Source organism: Coccidioides immitis, assembly GCF_000149335.2.
Source record: "Coccidioides immitis RS genomic scaffold supercont3.4, whole genome shotgun sequence".
NCBI classification, from domain to species: Eukaryota; Fungi; Ascomycota; class Eurotiomycetes; order Onygenales; family Onygenaceae; genus Coccidioides; species Coccidioides immitis.
Window position 1 is genome coordinate 3,435,312 of NW_004504311.1, and position 27,198 is coordinate 3,462,509.

Below are 27,198 nucleotides of genomic sequence, written 5' to 3' on the forward strand. Positions count from 1 at the left end.
ATCGGTTGGGTTTTGGGTCCCCCCCACCCCCCCCCAAATTCTGGGTTTCCCGGGTCATTGAATCTCGAACCTCGGAGCGAATCGGGTTGCGCCCCGTAGATCCCCCTGCCAAAAAGCCCCATCCCAACCGGTAAGAATCGAGATTGCATCGGCGGCCAATCTAGCCCCCGTGAGATCTATAAATAAGTGTTTAGGTCGTTTCTGCATCCCGAATAAACCCCCTCCGATATACTAGACCATTCTGGACTCTTATGGGTGTGTCTCGCTGAGATCCATGTATAACATTTGGTATGTATGTATGTATGTTAGCAATTGGGCTGTGCTCGTACCCTGGGGGTTGGGGAGGCTAAGTGTTGTACCTTGACTGGCTCTGGTCAGAAGATCACGCACCCAGGTCTAAGTGGTACAATGGGTACTCCTGCGAATGGAAAGGTATTATCATTACAATGATGTGACAGTAAAGAGGTATCACGCATCAACTAATGAGGATGTAACAGGGGAAAGTAGATGACATGATACGGAGGTATAAGCCAGGCAAAATCGCATTATTATCTCTCTCTCTATTGACAGCAATTTGAGTAGCTATGAGTAGATCTCAACTAATGAGCTAGAACTAAATGCCTCAAACCACCGTCCATCAGAAATTCCGTGCCAGTTGTAAAGGTGGCATCGAATCCCAAGAAAGCTACCGCCTTGGCGACCTCCTCCGGCCTTGCGATCCTTGCTAAGGGAGTTGACTGTCGTCCCAGGTCCGCAAAGGCCGCAACAGCTTCCTTAGGAGCATCGACGACGCCGAGTGTCGGCGTGTCGACGAATCCCGGGCTGACGCAGTTCACCCTGATACCCTCCTTGCCATCCTTGCCTCTAGCCAGCTCCGCAGCGAGGGTCTGCACAAAGGAATAGATGGCAGCTTTCGAGGCGGAGTAAACCGCCATACCGGGGTGGCCCTGATCCACGGAGACGCTGGTGGTGAAAACAATGGCCCCGCCGGGCCGCATGTGCGGAATCATCCGTTTCGCGAGGAAGATGGGACCTCGGGTGTTGGTGTTGAAGTGCCTGTCGAATAGGTCTTCGGTCATCTCACTGACGGGGGAGAGGTTTGCGTAGCCGACGTTGAGGAAGAGAAGGTCGATGACTTCTCCGGAGCCCAGGTGTTGCTCCGCAAGCCGCTCGAGATTCGCATGTGCGTCAAGGGAGGTTATGTCCGATTGCAAAACGAGGGCGGCAGCGCCGAGCTCCTGCTTCGCGGCAGCCACAGGTTCTCGACGGCGGCCAGTAACGACGACTTTAGCACCGTGGGACAGGAAGAGTTTCGCAGTTGCAAGGCCGATGCCTTGGGTACCTCCAATTATGACAACATTTTTCCCTGTATACGCGGCCATGGCCCTTTTTTTTTTTTTTTTTTTTTTTGTTTTGGGTCTTTTTTTCTCACTTGTGAAAGGTTTTAAGAGAGAATTAATGCCTCTGCTAGTACTATGGATTGTACTTCTTAAAAGGTCATGAAGATGATATGCGAATGTGTGAGAGAAAGTAGTAGTTGATACTGGGTATCAACGGCGATTAAATACCTTCGAGGGAGACATAATGACCGCTGAAACGGCCTCCTCGACCCCTATGAAGCCTGCATGTTGATTTCTAATCCTCAAGTGCTTCTTGAGCTGTGCTTCACCGTGAATACGAAGCCAGCGAGATATCTCTGGCGATGCAAACACCTAGCTGCCAGCTGGCGGAGGGAAACCCGTCCCCAGTTTGCCTTGTTTGCACGGGTTTGATTTCTCAGCAGGTGGACCTTGCAAACACGCCAAGCTCAACCTCACGTGATGCAATTGCCTGTCCGCTGAGGTCAAACCTGATTAAGCGCCACGGCGGCTCTTGAACAAGCAGAGAGAGTGAATGATGACGAGACGAAGGGTATCATGATCAGCTCAGCCACTGTCTCTGGGTTTAAGATCAAGATGGCCTCATCGCAAATGTAATCCTGACAGCTTTGGTATGAAAAATAATCCAGGTGGTTATGTGAAGGATGATGAAGCCACCCTCAAGCGACCGCGCTGGAGTCCATAGAACTGATGTGTTCGCGGACGCTAGCGCATGGAAACAGAGTTCCCTGGATCCTGGACAAAAAGATGATGATGATGATGATGATGTTTGTTATCTTTCTGCAGGCGGACCAGGGCGGTGAAAGAAGATTGGGCTTGCTTTTTGACTGGGGGAGGGAGGGGGAAGGGGGATCTGCATGCATGAAAGACAAAATGATAACAAAGATAAGTGATAAAAAATTCCGGGGGATAAGGAAATGCCACACCAGATCAGCGACAACGCAGGGCCATATTTATGGGTTACATATGTATGGGAAGTCTGTCAACAATTTAAGCCAGGACTGAGTCTAGAACGGAGATGCCACAGTTGGGCCTGTCCTGTGGACGAGTGCCTGATTTGCTCACAAACGGCGAGCGCAGGAGGCTGAAACCGGGCTTCACATGTTTGGCAGCCCCTGGGCCGCGATTGACGGGACATACGACAGGAGCAATGTACTGTACCGTATGTACCAATCTCTCCGGGGCTGAGGGCAGCCCTATTGCAAGGATCTACGGGGCAGGGTCCCATGCAAGCAGTATCTTTTTGGGTACTAGTACGTAACAGCGGCGTACCTCGCCTCAGAGAACGGCGGAGGAGGAAAAAAAAAAAAAAAAAAAAAAAATTATTGGGGAGGAGGGGGAATTTTCTCGGAAGGTTGGGGCTGGAGCCGGTCCGGGGGGCGAATCGAGAAGGTTTCGTCAGCGGTTCGACCAGGTAAGATGGGAACGAAGGCGCTGCTTCCCACGGCTCCAAGCGAGTCGAGCGGTACCTGGCTGCCTTGTACCGGGACTTGCGCAGAATGTTCCTTCCCCTCCGGCGGCCAGTCAAAATTTCCGAGCTCGACGCGTGCAGGCAAGGGACAGTGCGATCGTGTCCTGGTTGAGTGAGAGCTGGCTCTTTCCCTCCCAACAAGCCCCTTGAAGCAGGTAATTACCGTTACAGGTCGTTCACGTCACCACTGGCGAGGCACTGCGCTGGCCCAATCAGCGGCCCGCCATCTGCCTGACTCAGCGTCTGGAAATTACCGCGTGCTGATGTAATTGTGAAGTGGCCAATGAGCGGGCCCCGATTAGGCCCCTTGTTGCCGGTGCGCCAAACCGACTTTGGTCTAGTGCCCACTGATAACCAGCTATCGCTGGCGGCGGACCCACCCTGGCGGCCAAAAATTCTGAATTTTTGATTTTTTTTTTTTGGCACAAAAAAAAAAAAAAAAAAGAAAAATTGGAATCGCTTGGTTGAGTGCTCTCCGCCATATAAAATCCCTTTGCGCACTCCACCTTCAGAGTTTTTCTTTCTTCCTCTCTTCTCTCTTCATCTCCACTCTGTCTTTTCCACTCTCTCTTTCTTGTTCTCCTTTTCCTATCTCTTATAGATTCTTCTTCTGCATTTCCTTTGCAAAACACAGGAATAGAGATCTAGAGAACCATAGAAGTCCGGCTTTTTCTTTCTTCGCTATCACTTCGGCGACGCGAGTTGCTCTGAAGAGAGAAGAAAAAAGTTTTCCTTGCGATCAGAGAAAAAGATACCCAGCCCTTTTTTTTTCTTTTATTTAATCTAATATCCCTTTTATTTCTTTCAAAAAAAAGTTTTCGACTTCTTTCAAAAATGCCTGCTGTCGATTCCGTCAACGAATCCGCCCAGTCGGTCACCGTCCTCGAGGAACTCCTCAAGTCTCTCTCCGTCTCAAAGAACGAGGCTGAGACCAGAGCTGCGGCTAACAATATCGCCTCTCTTTTGAACGGCCCTACAGATGAACAGGCTCTTCCAGTCAAGTAAGTAATTTGTTTGCTTTTCTTTCTTTTTGGGTCCCCCGTCTTTCCAGCCGGTCCTGACCATCTTCATCGTAGGGCTGTCGAGTCCCTCAAAAAGCAGCTGGCCAACAAGAAAGATGCTACTGCCCGCGAAAAGGCCCTCGATGCCATCTTGGCCATCGCCAACCACTCCACAGTTTCTCCCGCTGTCGAGCCATACCTCCTCTCTCTCCTTGGTCCTACCTTGGTGGCCGTCAGCGACAAGATGACATCTGTCAAGAACCTTGCCCAGAGCGCTGCCATCGCCATCGTCAAGTCCATCAACCCCAACGCCGTCAAGGCTGCTCTTCCTGCCATCATCAACTCTCTTCAGAACGCTCTCAAGTGGGCTGAGAAGATCACCGCCCTTCAGTGCATCGAGTCTCTCGTCGAGACTGCCCCCGTTCAGCTCTCCTACCGTGTGCCAGACTTGATCCCAGTCGTCTCCGAGTCGATGTGGGATACCAAGCCCGAAGTTAAGAAGGCGGCTTACGGCACGATGGAGAAGGTCTGCGGCCTTATCGTCAACAAAGATATCGAGCGATTCATTCCCGAGCTCATCAAGTGTATCTCCAAGCCAGAGAACGTCCCAGAGACCGTTCACCTGTTGGGTGCCACTACTTTCGTCACTGACGTGCATGAGCCCACTCTTGCTATCATGGTTCCTCTGCTCGATCGTGGTCTCGCTGAGCGTGAGACTGCCATCAAGCGTAAATCCGCCGTCATTGTCGACAACATGTGCAAGCTCGTCGAGGATCCCCAGATCGTCGCTGCTTTCTTGCCCAAGCTCATGCCCGCTCTCAACAAGAACTTCGATACCCTTGCCGATCCCGAGGCTCGTGGAAAGACCAAGCAGGCTCTCGACACCTTGATCCGTGTTGGTGATGTCAAGGATGGCAAGATCCCCGAGGTTTCTACTGCCGGTGATATCGCCACCGTCTCCGCTATCTTGAAGGAGATCCTCGAGCCTCAGCACAAGGCCTCTATCCCCAAGTTCCAAGCTACTATCGAATACATTGCTGCCATCGCTGGTCAGCTCATTGACGAGAAGGTTTCTGATGTCGCCAGCTGGACTGAGAACACCCTTGCCTACCTCGGTGCCATCGTCGGTGAGGATTCTGCCAAGCCGATCGCCGAGACTCTCCGCAAGCGTGCCTCTCCCGGTGCCGCCGAGGAGGTCGAGGTTGAGGAAGACGAAGAGGAGGGCGAAGACCTCTGCAACTGCACATTCAACTTGGCCTACGGTGCCAAGATCCTCCTTAACCAAACCCACCTCCGCCTCAAGCGCGGCCAGCGCTACGGTCTTCTGGGCCCCAACGGTTCCGGAAAATCCACTCTCATGCGCGCCATCAACAACGAACAGGTTGAGGGTTTCCCCAAGAAGGATGAAGTGAAGACTGTGTTCGTCGAGCACGACCTCGATGCCGCCGACACCGAGCAGACCGTCATTGGCTGGACTCAGAAGAAGCTTGCCGACGTCGGCATCACTACCCCTCGCGAAGAGATCGAGGCCAAGCTGCTCGAGTTCGGTTTCCTCCAAGAGCAATTCGAGAACCCCATCACTTCTCTTTCCGGCGGTTGGAAGATGAAGCTCGCTCTTGCCCGTGCTGTGTTCGAGAGCCCTGACATCCTGCTCCTCGACGAACCCACCAACCATCTCGACGTGAAGAACGTTGCCTGGCTCGAACAGTACCTCATCAACTCGCCTTGCACGTCCATCATCGTCTCTCACGACAGTGGATTCCTGAACAACGTCATCCAGCACGTCATCCACTACGAGCGCTTCAAGCTCCGCCGCTACCGCGGTAACCTCACCGAATTCGTCAAGAAGCTCCCCTCTGCCCGATCTTACTTCGATCTCGATGCCTCCGAGATGGAGTTCAAGTTCCCCGAGCCCGGCTTCCTCGAAGGTGTCAAGACAAAGGCCAAAGCCATCGTCCGTGTGACAAACATGTCGTTCCAATACCCCGGAACGTCCAAGCCCCAACTCACGGACATCACCTTCCAGTGCTCTCTCGGTTCCCGGATTGCCGTCATCGGTCCCAACGGTGCCGGTAAATCCACCCTGGTCAATATCTTGACTGGTGAACTCATCCCAACCTCTGGTGACATTTACCAGCATGAGAACATTCGTATCGCGTACATCAAGCAGCACGCGTTCGCGCATATCGATAACCATTTGGACAAGACCCCCTCCGAATACATCCAATGGCGTTTCCAGACTGGTGAGGACCGTGAAACCATGGACCGAGCCAACAAGATCGTCACGGAAGAGGACGAGAAGGCCATGGACAAGATCTACAAGATCGAAGGCTCTTCTCGTCGCATCATCGGTATCCACGCGCGCCGCAAGTTCAAGAACTCGTACGAGTACGAATGTTCTTTCACCCTCGGCGAGAACATTGGCCAGAAGAATGAGAAATGGACCCCAATGATGACCGCTGACAACGCCTGGATTCCACGCACGGAACTTCTCGCTACCCACGCCAAGATGGTGGCTGAAGTCGATCAGAAGGAAGCCCTCGCCAGCGGTCAGTTCCGTCCCCTTATCCGCAAGGAAATCGAGGCTCACTGTGCCAATTTCGGTCTCGATGCTGAGCTGGTTTCTCACTCCCGCATGCGCGGTTTGTCCGGCGGTCAGCGTGTCAAGGTCGTCCTTGCTGCCTGCTCTTGGCAGCGTCCTCACTTGATCGTCCTTGACGAGCCGACCAACTACCTGGACCGTGACTCCCTTGGTGCCCTGTCAAAGGCTCTCAAGAGCTTCGAGGGTGGTGTGATCATCATCACCCACTCCAAGGAGTTCACAGAGAACCTCACCAGCGAGGTCTGGGCGGTATTGGACGGAAAGATGACCCCATCCGGTCACAACTGGGTGCAAGGTCAGGGGTCTGGTCCTCGTCTCACGGAGAAAGACGACGACGAGGAGAAGTTCGACGCCATGGGCAACAAGATCGTGGGTGGTGGCAAGAAGAAGAAGCTCACTTCTTCTGAGCTCCGTAAGAAGAAGAAGGAGAGAATGGCTCGGTAAGTCTCATATCCTTTTCTCTCCCCCCCATCTACCTATTCGACAGATTAGACTAACTGTTTATGCCTATAGACGCAAGCGTGGCGAGGAAGTTTTCTCCGATGAGGATGATTTTTAATTGTCTTTGTCGACAGCTTTTTCTTTTCCTTTGATAATGATTCGGTTTTCTTTCCCTTGGGTTTACTGGCCCATTTTCCATTTTTTGCATTTCTTTTCGGATAGATAACCCACACTAGACAGTTGTCTTTCTGGAGGTCATTTTGAACGTCTTCTGTTTTCCATGTTGCGATGTTTACGACTTTCCTTTGCAATATTTTGGCGTTGGATGGAAAAGGCTTATTGATTTCCAAGGTTAATACCAGTTCGCCTGTCATGTTCATGTTAATTCCTACGGATAGACCAAAATTAGATTTCTGTCTTGGTTCTCTTAAAAGGATTATTATTTCTATTTCACCTCTAGCCATACACTTGAAGCAATGCCCACACGGTCATAAAAAGATGAAAGCATCATAAAAAGGAGGGACGGATATCGAAAAGCACTTTCAATCATAGGAGGTGGACTTGTCTTCTGTAATCCTGCACATTGCTTCAATGTTCAACCAGCCAGCAGCAAAGCCGCTCAAGTAATTAACGTAATCTAAACCCCCCCCGAGCGAGATACCAAAATATACATACAAATCTCAACTTTTTGCTCTCTTATATCTTAACAAGTTTATGTCTGATCATTATAAAATGAAGAAGGTACTCCGTACTATGATACAGATAAAATAAACTTTGTAAATTATAAGAATTACCTAAATATAATAATTAGTTAGTTAACTAGTTAAATAGTTAGTTATTTTTTAAGTTAATTAGTTAAGAGATGCGTGGGCTACCTAGTATGGGTCACGTGAGTGAGGGGCTGTCCGATATTTTTGTCTTATCGCAGCGTGGGGTTTTGCACGAAGAGACGGACAGGAGACTGCTGCCCGCACGTGAGTAGGTTTTCTGATCTATATTGCATGGGATGGGATAGGAAGTTCCGGATACATAAGTAGCCTGATTCACAATGCCGTCTCCGTCAGAGAATTCTCTTCCACCCTCATTTGATACCCTCTATGCTTTTTGCCCCTCGTCCACGCAGCCATCGGGGTACGATTCTTTGCGCCTGACTGAGCAAGAATGTCTGGGTACTCTGAGATCACCGGTGGCGCAGAGGATATTTGGACATGAGGGTCTCGGCGATGCATCACTGCTTGCCGATGTGAGAAATGGAAGCGTCTCTTTTACAGACTTTGTTGGGAGGAATGTGCATGCGCTTCTTTCCGGAGAGGCTGAGAGTGCGGATATCGTGCGCTCGAGGTTGGTGCATGTCGGATATGCCTCGCTGCTGGCGTTTTTGCAGTCTAATGTTACCGGCCCGCCGTTGTCGTTTCGTCCTGGCGATGTTGTGCTTCCGTCGGGATTGACGAGTGGTGAGCAGGGTGCCGAGGTGCGGAGCGTGCTGCGCAGACTTCGGGATGTCATGATTCGAGGATTATCTGTGGATGGTGAGGCGGCGTATAAACTCACACCAAACGTGGAGCTATTCTGTGTTGCAAAGGCTATTTTTACGAGTGAGAAGCTGTTTGAGGTGCGAGAAAGTGGGCAGGAAGTGCCGGTGACGGCGTTGACAGCTAGGATGAGGGTAAATTTTCTGCATCAGAAGATGCTATCTGAGAATACGGATACTTTGCAGATTGTCATCTACGAGGATTTAGATGCTATCGCTAAGCGTATTTTTGGCGAATCTTCAGTTACTACCGCAGAGCAGAAAATGAGGTACCTTTTGGAACGAGCTGCAATACATACGCATCATGGCCTTGACTCGCAAGCAAGAGCGGATTTGGAGCATGCAGCGCGAGAAAATGGCTTTGAATTTGCGCTGACGGGGAGGTTGGGGAAGAGGACAAAATTTCAGGACCGGGATATAAGTCAATTGGTGGTGTTAGCGAAGAGCAGGTCTCTGGATACCGGTGCAACGTCCAGGGAAGTAAAACCTGGAAGTAGTGTGGCGCCCTCAGGGCCGAAGAATCTGGATTTGAATGATGATACCCTTTTAGAAGCCATCTCGTTTAAACGAGATGATGGAGATCAGAAGTCTGGGGAGAATGCTACGACGGTCCAGGAAGAATCTGCATTACCGCAGTCCCTGGCGGAACTGGATCCATCTGAACAACCGAAATTGGACCCCCTTGATTCTATCGTCCTCCTTGCTCTTGCTTCAGCTATCACAAATACCAACCCAGAAGATGGTTTGACCAGAGAAGAAACTCTGCCGTACGCTACTCGTGTACTTGACGGTGGAAGTTCCAACTGGCAAGTCTACTCTCAGGCCTTGCTCGTTAGAAGCAGGATTGAAGGTTATAGATCCCGTACTGTGGAACGTGGAGTTCTCCAGTTACAAGCTCTCGTCGATCAAGTCATCGCCGATACCGCAAGTGATTCTATTACCACAGAGGAAGAGCAGGCCCATACCTTCCTTCCAAGGCCAGACGCTTCCGAATCAGCTCCTGCAAGTGAACGCTTAGAGTATATCTGGGTTCTTAGTTTCGTGACGAGATGGGATCTGGAAGCGGAACTAGCAGCCAGGTGGGTCAACCTGGGAGGTTTAAGAACCGCTCTGGACATCTATGAACGATTACAAATGTGGGCGGAAGCAGCACTATGCTATGCAGCCACCGATAGAGAGGATAAGGCGAAGCTTATTGTTAGGAGACAGCTCTTTGAGCCGTCAACTCCCGGTGGCGAGAATGACGAAGATGAGAGGTTTGAAGGGCCGGAACGCTCTCCATTACCAGTGGATGCGCCGAGATTATTCTGCATCTTGGGTGATGTCAATAAAGACTATACCATGTTCGAACGGGCATGGGCGGTGTCAAAGCAGAGATATGCCCGTGCCCAACGGGCGTTGGCGCGATATTACCTTGGCCAGAAACCACCAAAATATGAAAAAGCAGAAGAAGCATACAAGCTCAGCTTGAAGATCAGTCGATTGAACCACGCGGCATGGTTCTCTCTCGGCTGCATTCAACTTGAATTAGAGAAGTGGCGGGATGCGGTGGCGTCGTTCACAAGGACGGTCCAACTTGAAGAATCGGATGCTGAGGCATGGAGCAACCTTGCTGCCGCACTGATGAATATTCCGCCTCCAGGACCCGCAAAACCAGCCCCAAAGGCGGCGGATGAGGAGGGAGAGCCAGAAACGGAGTCCATTATAGATGAATACAAACCAAAACGAGACGCCCTCGCAGCCCTCCATCGCGCTGCTCGCTTTAAAGGCACTGACTACCGTATCTGGGAAAATATCCTCACCGTTGGTGCTTCAATCCCACCACCACAGACACCCTTCCGGGACGTAATTTACGCACAGAAACGAATCATCGAACTCCGTGGCTCTAAAGCTGGCGAAAAGTGTATTGATGTCCCCATCCTCACAGCCCTTATCAATACGCTCACAGCAGACTATAATTTTGACGACCCAGACTCCGCCATTGCGTCGTCGTCGTCGGGGAATAAGAAAAAGCCTCGTCCCGGAACCTTCCCTGCTCTCATTTACTCTCTCATCGATGACTCCGTGGTCCCTTTAATCACTCACTCCTCTGAGCTATGGCTCCTGGTCGCGAAATTGGAAAAATGGCGCGGAAGACCGTCTCGCGCACTCGCGGCACATGAGAAAGCATGGCGTGCGATGGTAGCATCATGTACGAGTGCGGCGTTTCAGATGGGCGATGAGAAGAAGTGGATGGACATGGTGCGCTCAACGGAGACTCTAGTTAAGCAAGGATATGCGGCGCTGGGTGGGATGGATAAAGAAGCTGAGGATGGTGGAGAAGAGACCGGTGAGATGGTGGCGAAGGATTGGAGATTCAAGGCTAGAAGTGCGGTCAGAGGCATCTTGGGCAAGGGGAAGGAGATTTGGGAGGGCTCAGAGGGGTGGTTGAGGTTGAAAGGATTGGCAGAGGAGGTAGGTGGCTCTTGATGGGATACTTGTTCGGGGTAGGGACTCCAAGTAAGTTTTGGTCTTGTATAGTATCTCAGTTGGAAATAGACAAAAGTTGGGAACAGGTATTATGCATGCAGACAGTCCGATGAACGCAGCCTCTTAGCTCTCTAATTGGTGATTGAGGTTCTACGGGTATTGGACCGCTGTCGGCGCCAAGTCCATTGGGACCGGAGTTCCATGCCGTCTCACTGACCACCTGGCTATGAGACACGCCTTCCACGACCTTTTGAACTCTCTCTCTGATCAACAATCATAGGACACTCCCAGTGGGCTCTGTCATCCCAAAGATGTTGTACAAGCCAAGCCGTGTAGTTAGCATGGGTGGGATGTATCCACACAAAAAAAAAAAAAAAAAGGAGAGAGAGAAAAGTGAACAGTCTTCTTTGCTGCTCTTTGTGCACCGGGTAGCATCGCAGCCAAAGTTTAAAGGGTTCTATTTCAACACGTGGTCACATACGTTTGAGATTAATGTCTTTGGAAGCAAATTCAGACGATGGCTTGCCAAAGCAGATTGCACAAATACGATGAAACCTATCTGCACGATGATTCCAAGCTATTGAATAGCCGGGGACATGCAGAGGCATGGGTTTGCATCCGGCAATCCTCTTCGGCCTCCTGAAGTATGTCTAGGCCTAAGCGGCGGTCGGAGTAAGATACTAGGCTGTGTTGTCAGGTCATAGTTATTGGAAGCTCCTAGGGATGTAAAAGGTCAAGTGTGCACTGAAAGCAAGAAAACGCATGAATATTTTTGTGCTGGGCTTTCTTATTCTTTTATGTGAGCTTCAAGAACAAGATGAACGGCATTTTGCTTGTTGTTCTCGCCAAGTTTATTTAGTTAATGTAGAAGAGGATGGTTAATAGGCTTTCACCCCCTGAGGGGGTTTCTGATGATGTCTGTTGAACAGAACCAAGGGCGGAATTCTGGAACCCATTGGATCGTTCAGCCCTGTGGAAAAGTGTCTCATCTGATGTGTCCGGTGATGGCTGCTGGTTGCTGGGGTTCTCACTCTGTGTGCTGCGTATAAACAGTTGAAAATGGAATGATCGTGTTGTTTATACAAGTTGGTTGATGGTTGTATGACGCTAAAATAACCTGGTCACGGGAATGACCTTCAGCTCAACTTCTCAGGACTGCATGCCGACATGAACCCTTCCAGAATTTACTGGCAGGACATTGCTTCTTGACTTGCTGCGTCCTGCTGCTTTTAAATAATACACTCTTCATCTGATCTGAAATCTAGCTGACTGCTTTGAAGCTATAGCTTTCTGGTATAGTTGGTGCCTACCGCGAAGTATTCACAAGACTCGGCGACCACTCTTGAGGGAAAACGATCATCCAGCCGCGCTTGTCGGACAAATAGTACCCACAGGATGCTCTGAGCTGGTTATTGAAGTAGGCAGCTGCTCCTAACGCGAAGCCGCCCTCTCGCCCTTTGATCTATTAATACATGTGAAGTTAGTCAGGGAACTCGTTGCTACCGGGATGGAAACTAAATTTTTTACGGAGTACGGAAGTGAATTTTCTTGACATTGAGGTTCTCTGACAGCCGTCATGGATATGAATAACACTGCTCCTCAGCTGTCCTGACCAACAAAGAAATCCTTGCACCGTGCTGCAAAAGAAATATGACGCACCAGAAGGTATACAATTATATCCTCTCTACTCCGTACTGTTGAAACGAACCATGCGACCTGCCCAGTGGCTCCATGGAAGATATTTATGCAGACCGCGAAATTTTTGTTTCACGAACTCAAGTGGAACAAAGAAAACTTTCCCCAAGAATGCCAGCAACAGGTTCAACATCGTCTTTCCCAGAGATATCTTTTCTCAGATCGCGGAATCCCTCCCGGCTTAAGTTCCAACAGATAAGTAGCTTAGTCCTCCGAGTTGGTGTTGAAACCATTCCTCGAAACTGCTCATGGCTTCTCTGCTTCGCCCTTGCCATGTTTACATATAACTACATTTTGGATCCATCCTCCATGGCGTCCTGACGAGGCTCGATGTTCTCACTGCGTTTGTGATTCCCATAATTATCCTGCCTTTACAGGGTATCGCTGCTTTGATGAGGATTTGATCAATTGTCACAATCCTAGAGAATTTTGCTTATCTTTTGAGCGCATTGCTCAAAAATAACAGACACTTGCAGAGAAATCTTTTTGTTATAGATGAGGAATCTGCGATTCACTCAGAGATGTCTTTTATTGAATGCTATAGCCCTCTTTGTCCTTTGCTCCGCACTACGCCAAGCGGCTGACAGTCAAAGCTTAAGTCAACAATGCAATACCCAGCGCCAGAAAAGTGCAACTCTATGATCATCACTGTGAAGTGACAGTGAAATGTTTGGGAAGATTTCATGCACAGCATACAGTGACATGCATTTTTATTGCTGTGCCACAGCATTTATCGTGTTCAGTACTTTTCATGGCACCAACAGACAGGAATATTTGTTATTTATACTTATTGAATTGCCACTGCAACTAAGAAAGCAATATACCCCTCTTTCTGGCCACATCTCTTGATTGTGGCATATAACAAATTATCTTATCCTACATCTTGCTCCTGCTCGAAAATTATTTCAGACTTCCAATAATCTGTTTTGGGTTGACCACGCGGAGTCAATTATTGAACATACTGAGATGGAGCAAACTCCAACAAAGTTTGTCGGCTCAAACTGCTGTTCAGGAAACAACATGATAAATATACAGCCGACACACGCTTCTCCAGACCCCATTTTTGAAGCTACAGATCCTCGACCGACCTCCTCTATATATTCCCGGCCCATAGGCTACAACGACGAGCACGTCATTGTTACCGGAAACGGCAGAAGTGATTCAAACAAATTTGGCAGCTGGATCGGCCCGGCAATGCGCAGAGCAACCCAGAGGATCTCCTCGGTAACCTCTTTAGGAGGATTAATGAGACGATTTGACTCCCCTAGTGGAGAGGGAAGAGAGACAGAAATAACTGAAGGGCCCGAGCAACCTGCAACAGACACGGCAAGAGTCGCGAAACGGAACCCCAGTCATGACGATTCCGACAGCAATAGCTCGGAATGTATATGCGAGAAATGTCAGCGAGATTTTCGGGTTTTCAAAATAGTATTCGTCGTCGTGAGCATCATGGTGATTATAATCTTAATAATCGTCGTTCTCATGGCAACAGGTGTTTTTAATCGTTCTGCAACCAACGGTGGAGTATTGGTATCTACGACTTCGTCTTCTCCACCTTCTACCATGACAAAGGACATTAGAACTGAACACAACTCTCGGTCAGGGATAGCCTCTATAGCAGAAACCCCCGCTTCATCGTCGGAGCCCACATCTACATCCGCGCCTACGCCTACGCCTACGCCTGCCCCCACGACCACGCCCACACCCGCGCTGTCATTTACTCCTTCGTCTACATTTATGCCCCCATCTATACCCATGTACACGATCTCCATTACGAAAACAATTTCGTCCACACTCTTGGTAACCCAGACCCTACCGCCATCCAGGACCGGTGATACGGAGACGACATCAACGATCTCTTACGTGGTGATAATTACTACACCACTTATGCCGCGGCAAAGCCACAAAATCGGGGAGCCGGATATAACGACTACAATGTACTCCCCGGTAACTACGGTCTTCGTCCCACTTTCGAAAATTTATCTCAAGGCCAAGTCGGAGGAGACAAACCGTTCGTTTTCGGAAGATTTCCCGACAGAAATGTGGCAGAATTTTCCATAATTAATATTTGATTGTTCTGCGGGCGTTTTGTGCCAGGGGATGATGGTGTTATGGGTTTGTATAATTGGGGACATATCATCATTAATTTTAGGATTTGATGTTTTCTACTCATACATCAATTTTGGATACCACTGCATCTAGGAGGCTTGCAAAAATTTCTGCAATGCATTTTTTTTTAATCTAGTATATTGTTAATGTTCTTTTACTGAATCCTTCTTTCTAGAGGCCAGGACCAAGTATCTTGTTAACAAAGTTACAAATTAATGGCGTGAATACTATGCAAAGTCAGTTCTGGTATGTTACATTTCGGCAATCTTTGGTGACTCTGATACAGGAGACAATTCCACCGTTTCCAATTGCATAGGCCTGATGGGAGTGTGTGGTCATCAGACGTGAAATATCCGGTGCTATACACGTACACATGGTGGGCATGTCTGCGGAAAACACTGAGGCAGTACGCAATTGGAGCAACGTGGACAGTAAAACCGTGAGATGCGAGGTGTCACTTTTCGACAAGCTTGAATCCATTCCCAATTCCACCGTGGCTTGACAGTGAATCTCCGAAAACTTATCGTAAACTATTTCAACCGTATAAGTTTGCCGAATTTGCAATCGGCACCATCGTCACCTGTTCAGACATCCAGTCGAGATTTTTGACCCCACTTGTAGATAGATCATGTAGACAATTAGGGGAGAAATCTGGGTTGGATATCGATAACCTTAATAATTCAAGAAATCTCGATAAGCAGCCTCTCTTGCTGCTATCTTTCTCCTACAGGTCTTTCAGAATAGGTGAGAAAGGCTGCAGCTGTGGTATCGTGGCACGCCTGCTCATCTACCTGCTGGGCATCTATGGGCTGAACCTGTTCACTCGGTTTCTGTCGACATTGGGTACTGCCACAGCCATTCTTCCTTGGTTAAACATTCCGCTGTCATCCTCAAGAAATCTGTGATTTTGGTATTCAAGTCTAGGACAGTGAGTACTTGGACAAAAGATTTCGACATATTAGACTTCTGGCTCACCATCTACTGTCATCTCCTTCCTCGCCTGAAGGGAATAATGATCTTTGAACTCATGGACAAGAATAAGGTCATCTGGAACTTGAGTTCCTACTTCCCCTCAGAACTTGTCTAGGTAGTTGCATATGGTTGAACAGTCTCACAAACCTGCAGGGGCTGAATAAATGCAAGCTGAATTTCCTCTGAGGGTGCTAACAGGTCGTTGCGTCTTTGCAGTATTCGGTCGCATCGAAGCTCCATTGGTTGGTAAAACCAAAGCAGAAGATTGGAACAAATTAGTACACTGTATTCAAAGCACACTGAATGTGACACTCACCCTGATATGTGGTTGGACTGAGCGCCTTCGGCATCACCTTTCCTCAATAGGTCAACAGGTCAAAGAGGCCTGGGAATGCACGCAGACGAACAATAGAACCATTGTTTACACAGAAGAGCTCCTTTGGAATTACGGTATAGGATTAGATAAATATGGAGTATGCAGTATGGAGAATAAAGGGTTGGACTGTTGGGGCGAATTGGACGCTATCCTTGGGCTATAGGAGGATTGTGTACGGCAAGCCTATTAGCATCCAATCCATTATCCGCCAATATTTGTAATCCAATAACTTAGTAAAACAATCCTTATTTCAATGACGTTTATTGCATTACTGAAGGAGCCAAATGCTATGTCTATGAAGTGAGCCCTCTCATTGATATCAGGAAAGCAAGACCGCAGTAAACCGTTTGCACATTGATGGGATTCTTCTCAGTATTTTATTTGCGAACTAAAATATATATAAATATTCTACTCCATAGTTGACTAACGCACATAACAATAGTAGTGCTTCACTAACTTAAGGAGCGTGCCAACTGAGTCGTTGGAAGCTGGAACGCCGTTATCAATGCCGAGCCGTTGATTGTGAGAGACTTGAAAGCTAAAAAGAAGGAAAAACAAAGTCCATAAAAGCACTTAAGCTGAGGTGAGCTTAAGAATAGCTAGCCATGACCGCAGGCTTCGCAGATGCTAAAGCGATGCTTTTCCGGTGGAATCAACCTTGCAGCTGCCAGGCCTCCCAACACAATCGCAATGAGTACCAGAACTGCCATAATCCAAATTATCATCCATTTGCAGCATTGCTGTGCAATTATCGCCTTCATTGCGGCAACATGACGGCACTGAGTTGGGTGGGTGTGAGTACTTGTCGAAGAACCGCTCGTATCGCTAATATTCTGCGCTGAGGTACTGGCCTCTGGGGCACCACTGTTGAGATTGATTTCTTTCAACATGATTCCATCAGTAACATTGTCTGATGTCGTAGCTGGGTGAGTTGATGTGCGTTGGTAGATGGGCGATGTTGCATATGTTTGGTATGAGGGACGCACCTCGCTCATAGTTGCTTTGTATTAAGCAGGTTATGTCTAACTCCCAGCTCCAAACAAGCAGAACAAGCAAGCTAATCACCGATATCAATGTGACCGCAAAGCTTAGCGCAGGTTGATACCAAATAATAGGAAAGCACGGCTAGAAACGCCTTAAAGCAGATATCTCCAAGGGGGTTAACAAGTAAGATTTGAGCAATGGATGAAGACATGGATACAGAGGCTATCAAGAAGCCTCTATTTATAAACGGCATGTGGAGTTTTCTCAAGTACATGGAAAATGTGAAGAGGAATGATCCTAGATACAGCTAATACAGCTATGCCGTTATAAAAGCGGGATATTTCACATCAATGGTATGGAAGTTATTGTGATAATTGGCAAAATCCAACACTCAAGGGAATGTTAAATTTAATGCCTAGTTTTGTAGAAAAATCACGGATGACATAGAATTGTGCATCGTAGGTTGACCAAAAAAAAAAAAAAAAAAAAAAAAAAAAAAAAAGAAATACACAAGTGGACATTGTCTGTGAAGGTTGACAGAGCAGTTCTATCTCCGAAAAAGACTCAGGATACAATGATGAATAGCTAGGGCTTTGAACTTTTCAAGCCTACCGAACCTCCCAGAAATATTAACAGATTGTGGGTATGACCACGGGTTAGCTTTGAAAGCTCGAGAGGAGAATCTGGTATACCTTTGAGATGGTAAAGTCGGCTTCTCTCGGATCCAGCTTTATCCTAAGAATGTATCCAGACACTCCTTCAAAATACCCTCTTTCCATGGCGTTGATTGACCTTTCAGATTATCCGAACACGTAGAGAGCTGGCTTCATGTAGGATGAGATACAATAAGATTCATGCAAGGCTAATGTCTGGTCCACCTGCAATGGGATTATCCTCGTATACGAAGATGCTTTAAAAGGACGGCGTTTTAAAGGATGCAACCACAGAGAACACTTATTCGAGGTTCACATGTGAAAACAAGTTTGCCTTGGCTTCGATCAACGAGTTAAAAAGCTGTGACTCGTGAAGGCAGGGTAGTGTGGCGCTTTCGGGGGACTTGAATGTTGTTGTCAATGGGTAGGGAAACACTGCGTGAACTCGAAGGCAGCCATAACTGCTCTGTTAAAACTCAAAGCAGTCCAATGGGGGTTAATAATGTGGGTGATTGAAGAGGATAAGCTTGAGATGGTTCATCACCTGTTCTCCCAAGATTAATTGCTCTGGGCCTGCGTGACCTTCATGTCCCGCTGCGGGATGATCCAAGCAATCAGATTCCAAGGCCAGGATTCCAAGATTGTGTTCCAGACAGCTCACCACGGGAAGCCAGGAGCGAATGTTTGTCGTGCAGTCAAGAAATGTGGCTTGAAGGTGCTATTTATATTGGTTTGCCCAGGCCAAAACCACATCTGCAGCCACTGCTCCGTTGCAGCACGAGAATCGACGCGCAGATCGACAAGGATCAGCCTTGTTCTTGGGACCCTGCAAAACTTTCGGCCTTCAAACTTCAACGTATGACCAACGCCTTCAGTAGAACAAATTCGAGACGAAAGCGGAAAATTACTGTTTCCAGAATACCACGAGAAGCTTGGAGGTTTACTATCGCGTACCCCGAACTTGGGAGATCGACTTTCATCTCCATGTGGAGCGCCTCAGGGTCCCGTTAACTTGGTCAATGCCCAACAGTAAACCAATAACGAACTGACCAGTTTACCCAGCTGACCGGATGCGCACTTTCGCGCTCGCGGGAACGTGCAACCTCATTTCCCTCTTCACGCCTAAACACGAATTGCGTCTTCATCCATCGGGAGCCATGTTGCTGCTGCCTCCTGAGTAACATCCGTCTTCAGTCCTCGGCGCTCTGGGCAAAGGGGGCCAGATCCAGTTGATATGCCGCAGCGATGCAAGTTTCGGGAAATATATCGTATAGAAGTAATTGGTTCTAAATAAAGCTGCCTTCGGTGTCTACTGGGGCGAATTGAGAAATGCCTTGGCCTGAAAACGCTTTAGATGACGAGCTTGGCGATATCAAGTTGCTCGAGCTTTCTCCTTTTTTTTTCGAGCTGGAATAGGGGTATATAAAGGACCCAGTCGCCTCAAGCAGTGGGCTTATATCCTGTCAATGAGACAAGCAGCAAGCGCAACCTCTCTTTGCTGAGCCACTCTCGCGATCAGCCGCCATAATGAAGTTTGCTTCTATTCTTTCTTTCCTTTTCCTTGCCGCCGGGGCCATCGCCCAGGAGCCTGGCGAACTCGACGATCATACCAGCCTCGAGTATGATGATATCTTTGACGACAGCGCAGTTTTGGAAACCCGCAGCCTAATCAACAGTGCTTGCACTGGCAAAGACGGTGCTGAGGGTGTTTGCATCAGGGTTTCTGACTGCAACAAAGGTGGTGGTGAATTCATCAACAATGCTTGTCCTGGCACTCCACAAAACATCAAATGCTGCACCAAGACAAAGTGTGGCGATGGTGGTAACTGCCGCTTCACCGACAAGTGCAGCTCCGGCAATATCCTGTCCGGTCAATGCCCTGGACCTGCTAGCTTCAAGTGCTGCTTGCCCAAGGAGCTGTCCGGCCGCGGAAGAACTTTCCCTAAGCCAAGGATCCCGTCCGTCGGCGCTTGCAAGAGGACTTCTGTCAATGGAGCGAAGAAGATCGTGGCCGCCCAGCGTGGCAAGATCAGGGAAATTGGTTGTTATCGCAGATGCAGATGTCCAAGTAACAGCGAGCACTGCTGTGGTTTGGCTGTAGATTTGATGTGCACTTCTCGCGCTGGCGTAAGTCACCCTTTTTCCGGTTCCCTACTCTTGGCTCCAGGTAGGGCTGACAGTCCTCTGTAGAAACGAGACAGGGATGACTTTGGCCGTGCCATTGCCGAATGGGTTATGAAGAATAGACGATCCCTGAAACTCAAGTATGTCATCTGGGGACAGCGCATCTGGAATCCTTCCCGCGATAGGGTTGCCCCGTGGAACAAGTGGCGAAAGATGGAGGACCGCGGCTCTATCACCCAGAACCACTGGTGAGATGACTTTGTCTGTTCTCAGAAGCAAACCTAGGCTAATTCTTTATTTAGGGACCATGTGCATGTCAGCTTCAATTAATAGTGGTTCTAAGTTGGGAGTAATCATACCAGCGTGCAGGTTCTCGGTAGTTTCAGAGGAGCCCGTGAGTGTGGTGGTGCTTGTTTTTCGGCCTTTTCCCCCTATTGCCGTCGCTTTTGATTGAAGCACCATTAGCAGCCGAATTGGTCAGAGGAGTACTTGCACTGAAGAGACAAGTTTCTTTTGGTATCAAAGATATCGCCATATTTGCTACATTTCGGGTTGTTAAATTATTGAGCAGATGAGGTTGATTAGCATCAGATGAAAAAAAGAATGATACTCTATTCTTGTTTTCCTTGGTAATGCTAATGAGGTATTGAAAAGCAACAAGGCCCCAAGAACAGCGACACAACATCACTTGGGAGAGAGGGCCGTGACAAGTAGAATAAACAAAGATACATCCCCAACGCCAGCATATTTCCTGAAGAAAAAAATATATAATCTCTTTTTGTCTTCAACATAGCGAAAGGTAGAAAAGGCTGGATCCCAGGATGCAAAAGCCATGTGCTCTGTGCCTCTGTCGAGAGGCGTATGACTGTGCATTCGGCAACAGTGGCGGGGACCATCATAAACGAAAGACGACCTGGCAACTCAACTGCTGGACTCTTCGTCTGGAACTGAAAGTTCTACCACGGGCATCTCGTCGTCCTCGTCAACATCCATCATGCCCAGAATGCTCACATGCTCGTTATCATAATCATTGCCGGAGAACAGCGGAGCCGGCCCTTCCGAGCTGCCCAGCGGCTGTATTTGTGTTTCGGAATCGGTATCATCACCTCCGACGGCTTTCATGCTCGAATTATCATCCAAATCATCATTATTACCATAGTACGAGCCTGCGTGAATACGATCGAATGACCAACCTTGATCTCTTAGATAGGACAACGGCCCCGGGCCGTATTCGCGTTCATACCCATCAATCTCCATGCCTTCCAAGTCATCTCCACGTCTCAAAGAACTTTCTCCAGCTTGCATGGAATCTAGGTACCCAGGCAGCGTATCGTCTTCATCATTCCTGTTGAGGACTCCGCCCTGCAAACCACCATCTCCCGCTTGGTGAGCTGCTGCGACTCCGGCTAAGGCGCTCGACGACCCATTGCGGGAGAAGCCGTCGAGGCGCTTGCCTTCCCCCGAATTCCCGTCAGAGTCTTCGGGAGAATCAGAGTCTGCTGCGTTTTTTTGACCTGCTGCCTCTGTTACCTGCGCCAGATACGACCCGCCTAAAGGGTGATCCGAGCGCCGACGGTAGAATAACAGGTACGCTGCCTTTGTCACAACAACGCTGGGATCTGACTTTCTCGACGTATGGGAATCTGGAAATTAAAACTGTTAGCAACCCTAACAGTGTGGCTGAAATGAAAGTGGAACGGCCTTACCATTATATTCATACCAATTACCATCAGCAAAGCTCTTGGCGTAAGCCGTGTAATGGCCACCACCCAGGGTACCATAGTGATTATCGACGGCAATCAAGTCGTACATCATGCTCTTGCCGTCATTCGGCGCTTGGGCTCTTCCGGTCATATCTAGTTCAAGAGGGAAATCGACTAGCACGTCTAATTTATCTCTGAATCCCCGGTTGGCACTGAATCGTTTAAGATGCATAACCAAAATGTCTGGCACCGTCCAAAGCTCGAATTTCTTGCTGGCACGGCGATGCTCTTTGCATCGAGGACAGTACCAAGCGTCATTTTCGGAGAGAATCTCTTCTCTGCCAAATTCGTCTAGGCATTCGGCTAACGAGATGCCCATGCGCTTCTTACTCTGACGTAGTTGACGTTTCCTTGCTAGTTCGGGATCTGGGAGCCTTTGGGGATTCTCCCATGTCGGTATGCCACGCAGCGATTCCTTATCTCGGGGATCTCCTCCGAAAAGGGCGTCATGAGCAGATTCGTTCCAGTCGAGCACAATAGCCTCGCCAGGACGGATATAAGGGAGATTGGATGGAGGGCCGCGCTTTGAACCCACTCCTTTTTGTTTATGGCCCTTCTCTTTCCGTATTGAGCGGGCGGTAGGATATGGATCTGAATCAGTGTCTGACCCGCTGTCCTCCTTTGTCTCCTCAGAGCTCGAGTAGTTCGACAAACTTTCAGTAAGCTTATTACGCGGAACTTGAACGGAAATAGGCGGTCTAGAAAGTTCGTCTTCGCTGCTGACAGGGCTGTTGTTTGAACGGTGAGGCGGAACATTTTTCATTCGCTGACCTCCACGTTTAGCCGCCTTTCTCGGTCGCACCCTATCTATCATAGAGAGAAATTCCTTGGAATCGTCTATAGAAGAATATGCTATCCCCGCAGGATCCTGGGTCTTCACGAACTTGACGTCGAATAGGTTTCGAAGCGAGGGAGGAATGAAGCTTCTCGGCTGAAGAACTCTGGCGACGGGTGCGTTCGAAGGGTTCGTACTACCTCCCTGCGAAGAAGGGTCAGTAGCATCACGCATGGAGACATCAACCAATCCGTCTTCACCTTCCACAGAGCCCATTTTAATCTTCGAGTCATTGGAGCTCGCGTCATCGTCGTTCGTGACCACGGCATCGGAATCTTCCGCAGAGGTGGAGCGCATAGTTGTATCATCTTCATCTTCGGTCAGGATATCCCGCGTCGTTAAAGTATTAACTTGAGCTAAGACTTTCCGCAGTATTGCATCGTAATCCATTGCCTCCTCGCGGGTGATAACCGCAAACCTAGGCACGCCAAAGAGCGGCCGCTGACGGGCATATTTCGTGACAGAGGTCTTTACAACACGGTTAAAAATAGGAACAAGGATACGATCCGCCTGTTCAGAGTCGAAGGAGACAATGTCTGCATCGTCACCGCGTAAACCCGTGTAAAGCATGCTATAGCTTTGCCTCTTTGCCTTGTCTGGATCGTAACTTGTCGGTATAGTTTCTAATTCGTACATGGCAATGTTATCCGATTGCCCGATTGAACAGTCGCTGATAGCCGAAGTATTCGAAAACAATTTGTAGATTTTTTGGGTATAGATTTCCGCCATGACCAAACGCCGCGGGTCGCTGTTGACCTTTTTCGCCACATACTCCTTCAACGCCTTGATGCTAGCATTTTTATCGATCTCCACATCAATCAAAAGCGGCTCGCCATGAGCCGGGAAGAAATATACGTATTTACTCCATACATTTTCGATGGGTAATTGGAGGGTCAGGTTGCTGAACGGATCGAAGATGATGCTCACTTTATCACAAGCTGGACAAACGACTGTGGATTTGTACATGCCGGCAAATAGATCAGTAATCACTGAATCGTTTCGCGCTTTGTATATTTCCCAGTTCCGATCGGCAAATTCCTGCAATGCAGCCTTGTCATGGACCATATCGTCCGTGGAATCCGGTTTCTCGATATATGGTTTCTTGTGAATCCTATTGAGATCTTCCTGCAGACCATCAAGGAGGAAAAGTAGAAACTCTTGAGAGTCTTGCTGGCCGTAGCCGGAAAATGAAGGTCCATATCGTCCGATTGTCAGTTTAAAATTACGGGGAGAAATGGAATCAGGTGCGTTTTCATCGAACATTTGATGGAGAAGGTTGGCATAGGTCCTGGCTACATCGCCATTGTGGGACAGCGGGTTACTCGGGTTGAGGTCCTTTTTATACTCGTTCGCCAGGAAATACTGGGTGAGCTCCTCGACACTCCGGACGCATTGCAGAGCCGAATTCATGTAGCATGTATTTCCGAGATTGCTCAGACCGGTAACACCACGAGTTTTGCTATCTTTGCGCTTTCGCCCTCGCGTAACGACGGATGGTACGGGTGACGCACGTCCACTAGTAGGAACAGCGGGTGATTTGAACTTGCTCTGGGGTGCTACCTTTGTAGTGGTTGTGGTGGTGGTCAGAGCAGCAAGTCGGCTTGACCCATACTTTGCGGCATCTGATGCCCATTCGCCACCACCAGCGCCACCGATTTGCTCTTCAAGAACAATAACATTGTCACCACTAAGGCCAGCAAGGTGCAATGTAACACTTCCGTTATATTTTTCGTTCGAAGTCTGGTCTTTGAGTTCAACAAGTTCCCTCTGCGAGCCTTCACTCAAGGCGGCAAACTTGTTAGTGTCGAGAACTAAGCTGTCCCCAGCGTTGGCAATTAGGGTGGAGCCCGGAGCTGGCGAAGCACTTCGGGAAGCGGCTGGCGTAACGGTACCAGAGGTGCCCAAACCCTCAAGGATCCTCCATACGCGAACCTTAGTTGTGGGCTCGATAGAAGCAAGTTTCTTAGCATTTCTTAGCCATTGCTGGAATGGAGTGTGGCTGCTGGCAAGCGTCTTAACAGGAGTCCGACTTTTATCTGTCGAGAGTTGCACAGCAGGGTTTGTCGGACTCGGCAACTTTAGGATTGTAAATACAGGCGGATTCAGCTCGTATTGGATGTTCTCAGTATTTCCGGGGGTATTTGTGTTATGTGCGTATCGAACAATCGCCGGGGAATTCTTTGACAAGCCGTACCAGCTTATAATCAGATCCCATGCTTCTTGAGGGAAGATCTCGAAGTCCTCTCCCATTTGTAAACCGGGGCGAAGCGGAACGAACGGCTCTCCGGCTTCATCCTTGAATAGCGTGCTAGGATCGGTGACCAGGACAAGATCGGAGTTGTCCACTGGTCCTATCTCACCCTCTGCAGCAGTTTTGTCAGATTTGTCCCGCATCGGACCTTTGCTACTCCTCGCGAGAACCCTATTTAACCAAGTCCCAGAGACCACATATCCTCGCTGTTTTTCTTGTGGAGGCTGCATCACCATTTGCATGACGGTTGCAACCTGTTCGTCAAGGGAAGGAACAGCGTGCGAAGAGTGGTTGGAATGGCTTGAGATCGCCTGGGATCTCTCCTCGTAGGTTGAGTGGGTGTAGGTCGACATGCTGGATGGGGTTGGATAGACGCTATCCGATCCGGAGCTGGTAGCCTCTTCAGATGAGGTTTTGGGGCCTGTATCGTTATCCCGACCGATCATATCAACGGAAGCTGCCCGGGCGTGCCTGTCTGGCCGATCATTCTTCTTTTTCAGGTGTGAGTTGTCTATCTGCATTTCGATAATGCTCTTGCTGCTCGGAGGATCTGTATCCATAGAATCCCCGTTCTCCTTCTGTTCGTCCCCACCCATCTCTGCAGCCGGGCGCTTTAATGTAGGAGAAGAAGATCGGTAGTCAGGATGGCCGTTTTGAGCGTCTTGCATCGGCTGATCGCAGCTGGTGGACTTCCCGTTCGCACCGCCCGTTGAGGACATCTTTGACCGCTTTTTATGCTTGGAAGGGGCGGAGATGGAGGGAGAGGATCCGGCGTTGCTGAGAGGGAGTGTACCGTTGGAAGTTTCAAGGGAGTAGGTTTTTGAAGCAGGGGGAGATTCCGAAGATGCTGACGAAACGGAGGAAGAGGAAGAGGTATTGGTGGCTGAAGGAGTAGGTTGCAACGAAGCAGGCAAAGAGTGATGGCCGCGGCGTTTCAGAGGGTGGGAGGACTTTCTTGAAGATGCAGAGGGAAGAAAGTGAAAACCCGTGCGGCCTCCAGCTTTACGCAGCTCTGCAGCAACCTTACGCCTCTTTGAAGAAGACGTTGTGAATGTGAGCTGACCACACAGAGTGGGCAGCTCTGGAACAAGGATGAGGCGATGTAGGTGGATGTTAGGGGGCGGCTAATCAGCGCGGCAGGACTTCACAGGAGCCAACAGTTAGCCTTCTATTTCAAAAATGTGAATATCGCATTGTTGGTTTAGCGACCGGTGCTGCATTTTGATGATGTGTGTGCGCTTTGGTTGGCTGAAGGGCGTGATTTGCACTCACTTGGAAGCAATCGCATTCAACTACGGAGCACGGAGTAGTTTGGAGGTAGAAAAAACGCATTTTTTCTAACCACAGCAAAAAGACAAAGAGTACGGGGATATTATGTAATATTTACACCATCTTGGTAATTTGGTGGTTTGGTGTTGGTAAGATCTACAAACAGAGAGGAGTTTTCTGGTAACTTGATGGTATTCTCGGTATGGCCGTTTTAGGTACGCGTTCTTGATCAATGATCGATCCTCCAACATGAGAACCAACTCCGATAATCTTCCTACACCCATTACTGCTGGGCGTAGCTTTGATAGCCTTGATACCGAGTTTCTCCACATCCCGGTGTGGTAGTCAGGCTGACCAAATGACTGCACTGGATGACGGGTGGGGATCCGAACGCATGTTTCGCGCAATCCACGACAATGTTGATGTCTGTCTTGAGCTATCAAGGCAGTGTCAGGGTCCTAAATTGCGACAACGAAATCGCCCTCGAGGTTGGGGAGCGAGTCTATCCTTCTGAGGAAGCTGCTATGTGCCTTGTGAAAGAGCATACTCGGTTTCTATCATCGTGGGAAAACCAGCTGTTCAGGGCATTGCTCTTCTCTCCCGGCCCCAGTTGAAACACTGTTGCTGCTGCCACTTGCAAATGTTCTCGTTGACCAATAGTACTAATGGCTGTTAAGCGCCCTCGACCAAATGGCGGGATCGAGCTGTAATTTATCCGGGCTTACCCAGGAATCCATATGACACCGTTCAGCCCCAGCATATAGACAACAAAGGTAGCTCAGCGGTATAGTTTCGCCATCGCCACACAGGGCTTTTGTGAGAGACAAAGACCGGGGCAGGATGCCGTTGAAACAAAGGGACAGATGGAATGGTGAGGAAACTGTCACCATCTAAATATTCATGTTACTGCAGTAAAGACTAGAGCAAAAAATGACAGGTCAGAAGCTTCCTGGATGGTGGGAAAAAGAAGGTTTTGGTTGTCTGGGCGAACTAAGTTCATACAATCGAAATTTTTTTCGCCCCGTCTGCGGAAGTTTGGTGGTCAGCCTCAAACAAGTGTGACCAGCGTCTAACTATTCATCTCCGCCTGGTCTTGGCAGCCAGCAGTTCTTGCATATCATGAGCATCGACGCTGTCATCCATGCTGGGTCTGACAGCACTTGATGCCCTTTCTTCTTCAAAAAGCAAATAGGGCTGGCAAATAGTATGTATCTGAGATGTTCAAACTGAACCCTGCATGGAGATAACCTTAGCCAGAACCTTGATTGCTAGC

General features: G+C 48.9%; 10 protein-coding genes across 12 annotated transcripts; 5 read left to right on the top strand and 5 right to left on the bottom strand.

The window, feature by feature from the left end:
* Positions 1 to 524: 524 nt before the first annotated feature.
* CIMG_05476 (short chain dehydrogenase) lies at positions 525 to 2,282 on the bottom strand. The gene has a single exon (XM_001246034.2). It carries the CDS (start codon positions 1,380 to 1,382, stop codon positions 600 to 602), a length of 783 nt encoding a protein of 260 aa, XP_001246035.1. The 5' UTR covers positions 1,383 to 2,282; the 3' UTR covers positions 525 to 599.
* A 1,012-nt stretch (positions 2,283 to 3,294) lies between these two features.
* CIMG_05477 (elongation factor 3) lies at positions 3,295 to 7,386 on the top strand. Of its 3 annotated transcripts, XM_004446177.1 has the most exons (3): positions 3,295 to 3,851; positions 3,927 to 6,893; positions 6,967 to 7,386. In XM_004446177.1, the coding sequence occupies exons 1-3, from the start codon at positions 3,685 to 3,687 to the stop codon at positions 7,010 to 7,012; spliced, it is 3,180 nt and encodes a 1,059-aa protein (XP_004446234.1). In that variant the 5' UTR covers positions 3,295 to 3,684; the 3' UTR covers positions 7,013 to 7,386. The 3 variants fall into 3 exon arrangements, with proteins under 3 accessions (XP_004446234.1, XP_004446236.1, XP_004446235.1); XM_004446179.1 differs by having other exon boundaries at positions 3,295 to 6,893; XM_004446178.1 differs by having other exon boundaries at positions 3,927 to 7,386.
* Positions 7,387 to 7,863: 477 nt separating this feature from the next.
* Positions 7,864 to 10,990, top strand: CIMG_05478 (TPR domain-containing protein). The gene has a single exon (XM_001246036.2). It carries the CDS (start codon positions 7,943 to 7,945, stop codon positions 10,892 to 10,894), a length of 2,952 nt encoding a protein of 983 aa, XP_001246037.2. The 5' UTR covers positions 7,864 to 7,942; the 3' UTR covers positions 10,895 to 10,990.
* Positions 10,991 to 11,772: 782 nt separating this feature from the next.
* On the bottom strand, positions 11,773 to 12,722 carry CIMG_13469 (uncharacterized protein; the record flags this gene model as incomplete). The annotated part of the gene is made up of 3 exons (XM_004446180.1): positions 11,773 to 12,001; positions 12,205 to 12,356; positions 12,603 to 12,722. 3 exons carry the CDS (start codon positions 12,720 to 12,722, stop codon positions 11,773 to 11,775), a joined length of 501 nt encoding a protein of 166 aa, XP_004446237.1.
* A 1,215-nt stretch (positions 12,723 to 13,937) lies between these two features.
* CIMG_05479 (uncharacterized protein) lies at positions 13,938 to 14,785 on the top strand. Its single transcript, XM_001246037.2, has 2 exons — positions 13,938 to 14,119; positions 14,193 to 14,785. The coding sequence occupies exon 2, from the start codon at positions 14,327 to 14,329 to the stop codon at positions 14,648 to 14,650; it is 324 nt and encodes a 107-aa protein (XP_001246038.2). The 5' UTR covers positions 13,938 to 14,119; positions 14,193 to 14,326; the 3' UTR covers positions 14,651 to 14,785.
* A 222-nt stretch (positions 14,786 to 15,007) lies between these two features.
* Positions 15,008 to 15,910, bottom strand: CIMG_11555 (uncharacterized protein). Its single transcript, XM_012358499.1, has 3 exons — positions 15,818 to 15,910; positions 15,674 to 15,760; positions 15,008 to 15,618 (listed from the first exon to the last, which is right to left on the bottom strand). The coding sequence occupies exons 1-3, from the start codon at positions 15,897 to 15,899 to the stop codon at positions 15,518 to 15,520; spliced, it is 270 nt and encodes an 89-aa protein (XP_012213922.1). The 5' UTR covers positions 15,900 to 15,910; the 3' UTR covers positions 15,008 to 15,517.
* A 735-nt stretch (positions 15,911 to 16,645) lies between these two features.
* On the bottom strand, positions 16,646 to 17,041 carry CIMG_11556 (uncharacterized protein; the record flags this gene model as incomplete). Its single annotated transcript, XM_012358500.1, has 1 exon — positions 16,646 to 17,041. One exon carries the CDS (start codon positions 17,039 to 17,041, stop codon positions 16,646 to 16,648), a length of 396 nt encoding a protein of 131 aa, XP_012213923.1.
* A 1,344-nt stretch (positions 17,042 to 18,385) lies between these two features.
* Positions 18,386 to 18,694, top strand: CIMG_05481 (uncharacterized protein; the record flags this gene model as incomplete). Its single annotated transcript, XM_001246039.1, has 1 exon — positions 18,386 to 18,694. One exon carries the CDS (start codon positions 18,386 to 18,388, stop codon positions 18,692 to 18,694), a length of 309 nt encoding a protein of 102 aa, XP_001246040.1.
* Positions 18,695 to 19,036: 342 nt separating this feature from the next.
* Positions 19,037 to 20,137, top strand: CIMG_05482 (uncharacterized protein; the record flags this gene model as incomplete). The annotated part of the gene is made up of 3 exons (XM_001246040.2): positions 19,037 to 19,810; positions 19,874 to 20,055; positions 20,110 to 20,137. The coding sequence occupies exons 1-3, from the start codon at positions 19,211 to 19,213 to the stop codon at positions 20,135 to 20,137; spliced, it is 810 nt and encodes a 269-aa protein (XP_001246041.1). The 5' UTR covers positions 19,037 to 19,210.
* A 263-nt stretch (positions 20,138 to 20,400) lies between these two features.
* CIMG_05483 (ubiquitin C-terminal hydrolase) lies at positions 20,401 to 25,922 on the bottom strand. Its single transcript, XM_001246041.2, has 2 exons — positions 21,514 to 25,922; positions 20,401 to 21,450 (listed from the first exon to the last, which is right to left on the bottom strand). Exons 1-2 carry the CDS (start codon positions 25,373 to 25,375, stop codon positions 20,729 to 20,731), a joined length of 4,584 nt encoding a protein of 1,527 aa, XP_001246042.2. The 5' UTR covers positions 25,376 to 25,922; the 3' UTR covers positions 20,401 to 20,728.
* Positions 25,923 to 27,198: the final 1,276 nt, after the last annotated feature.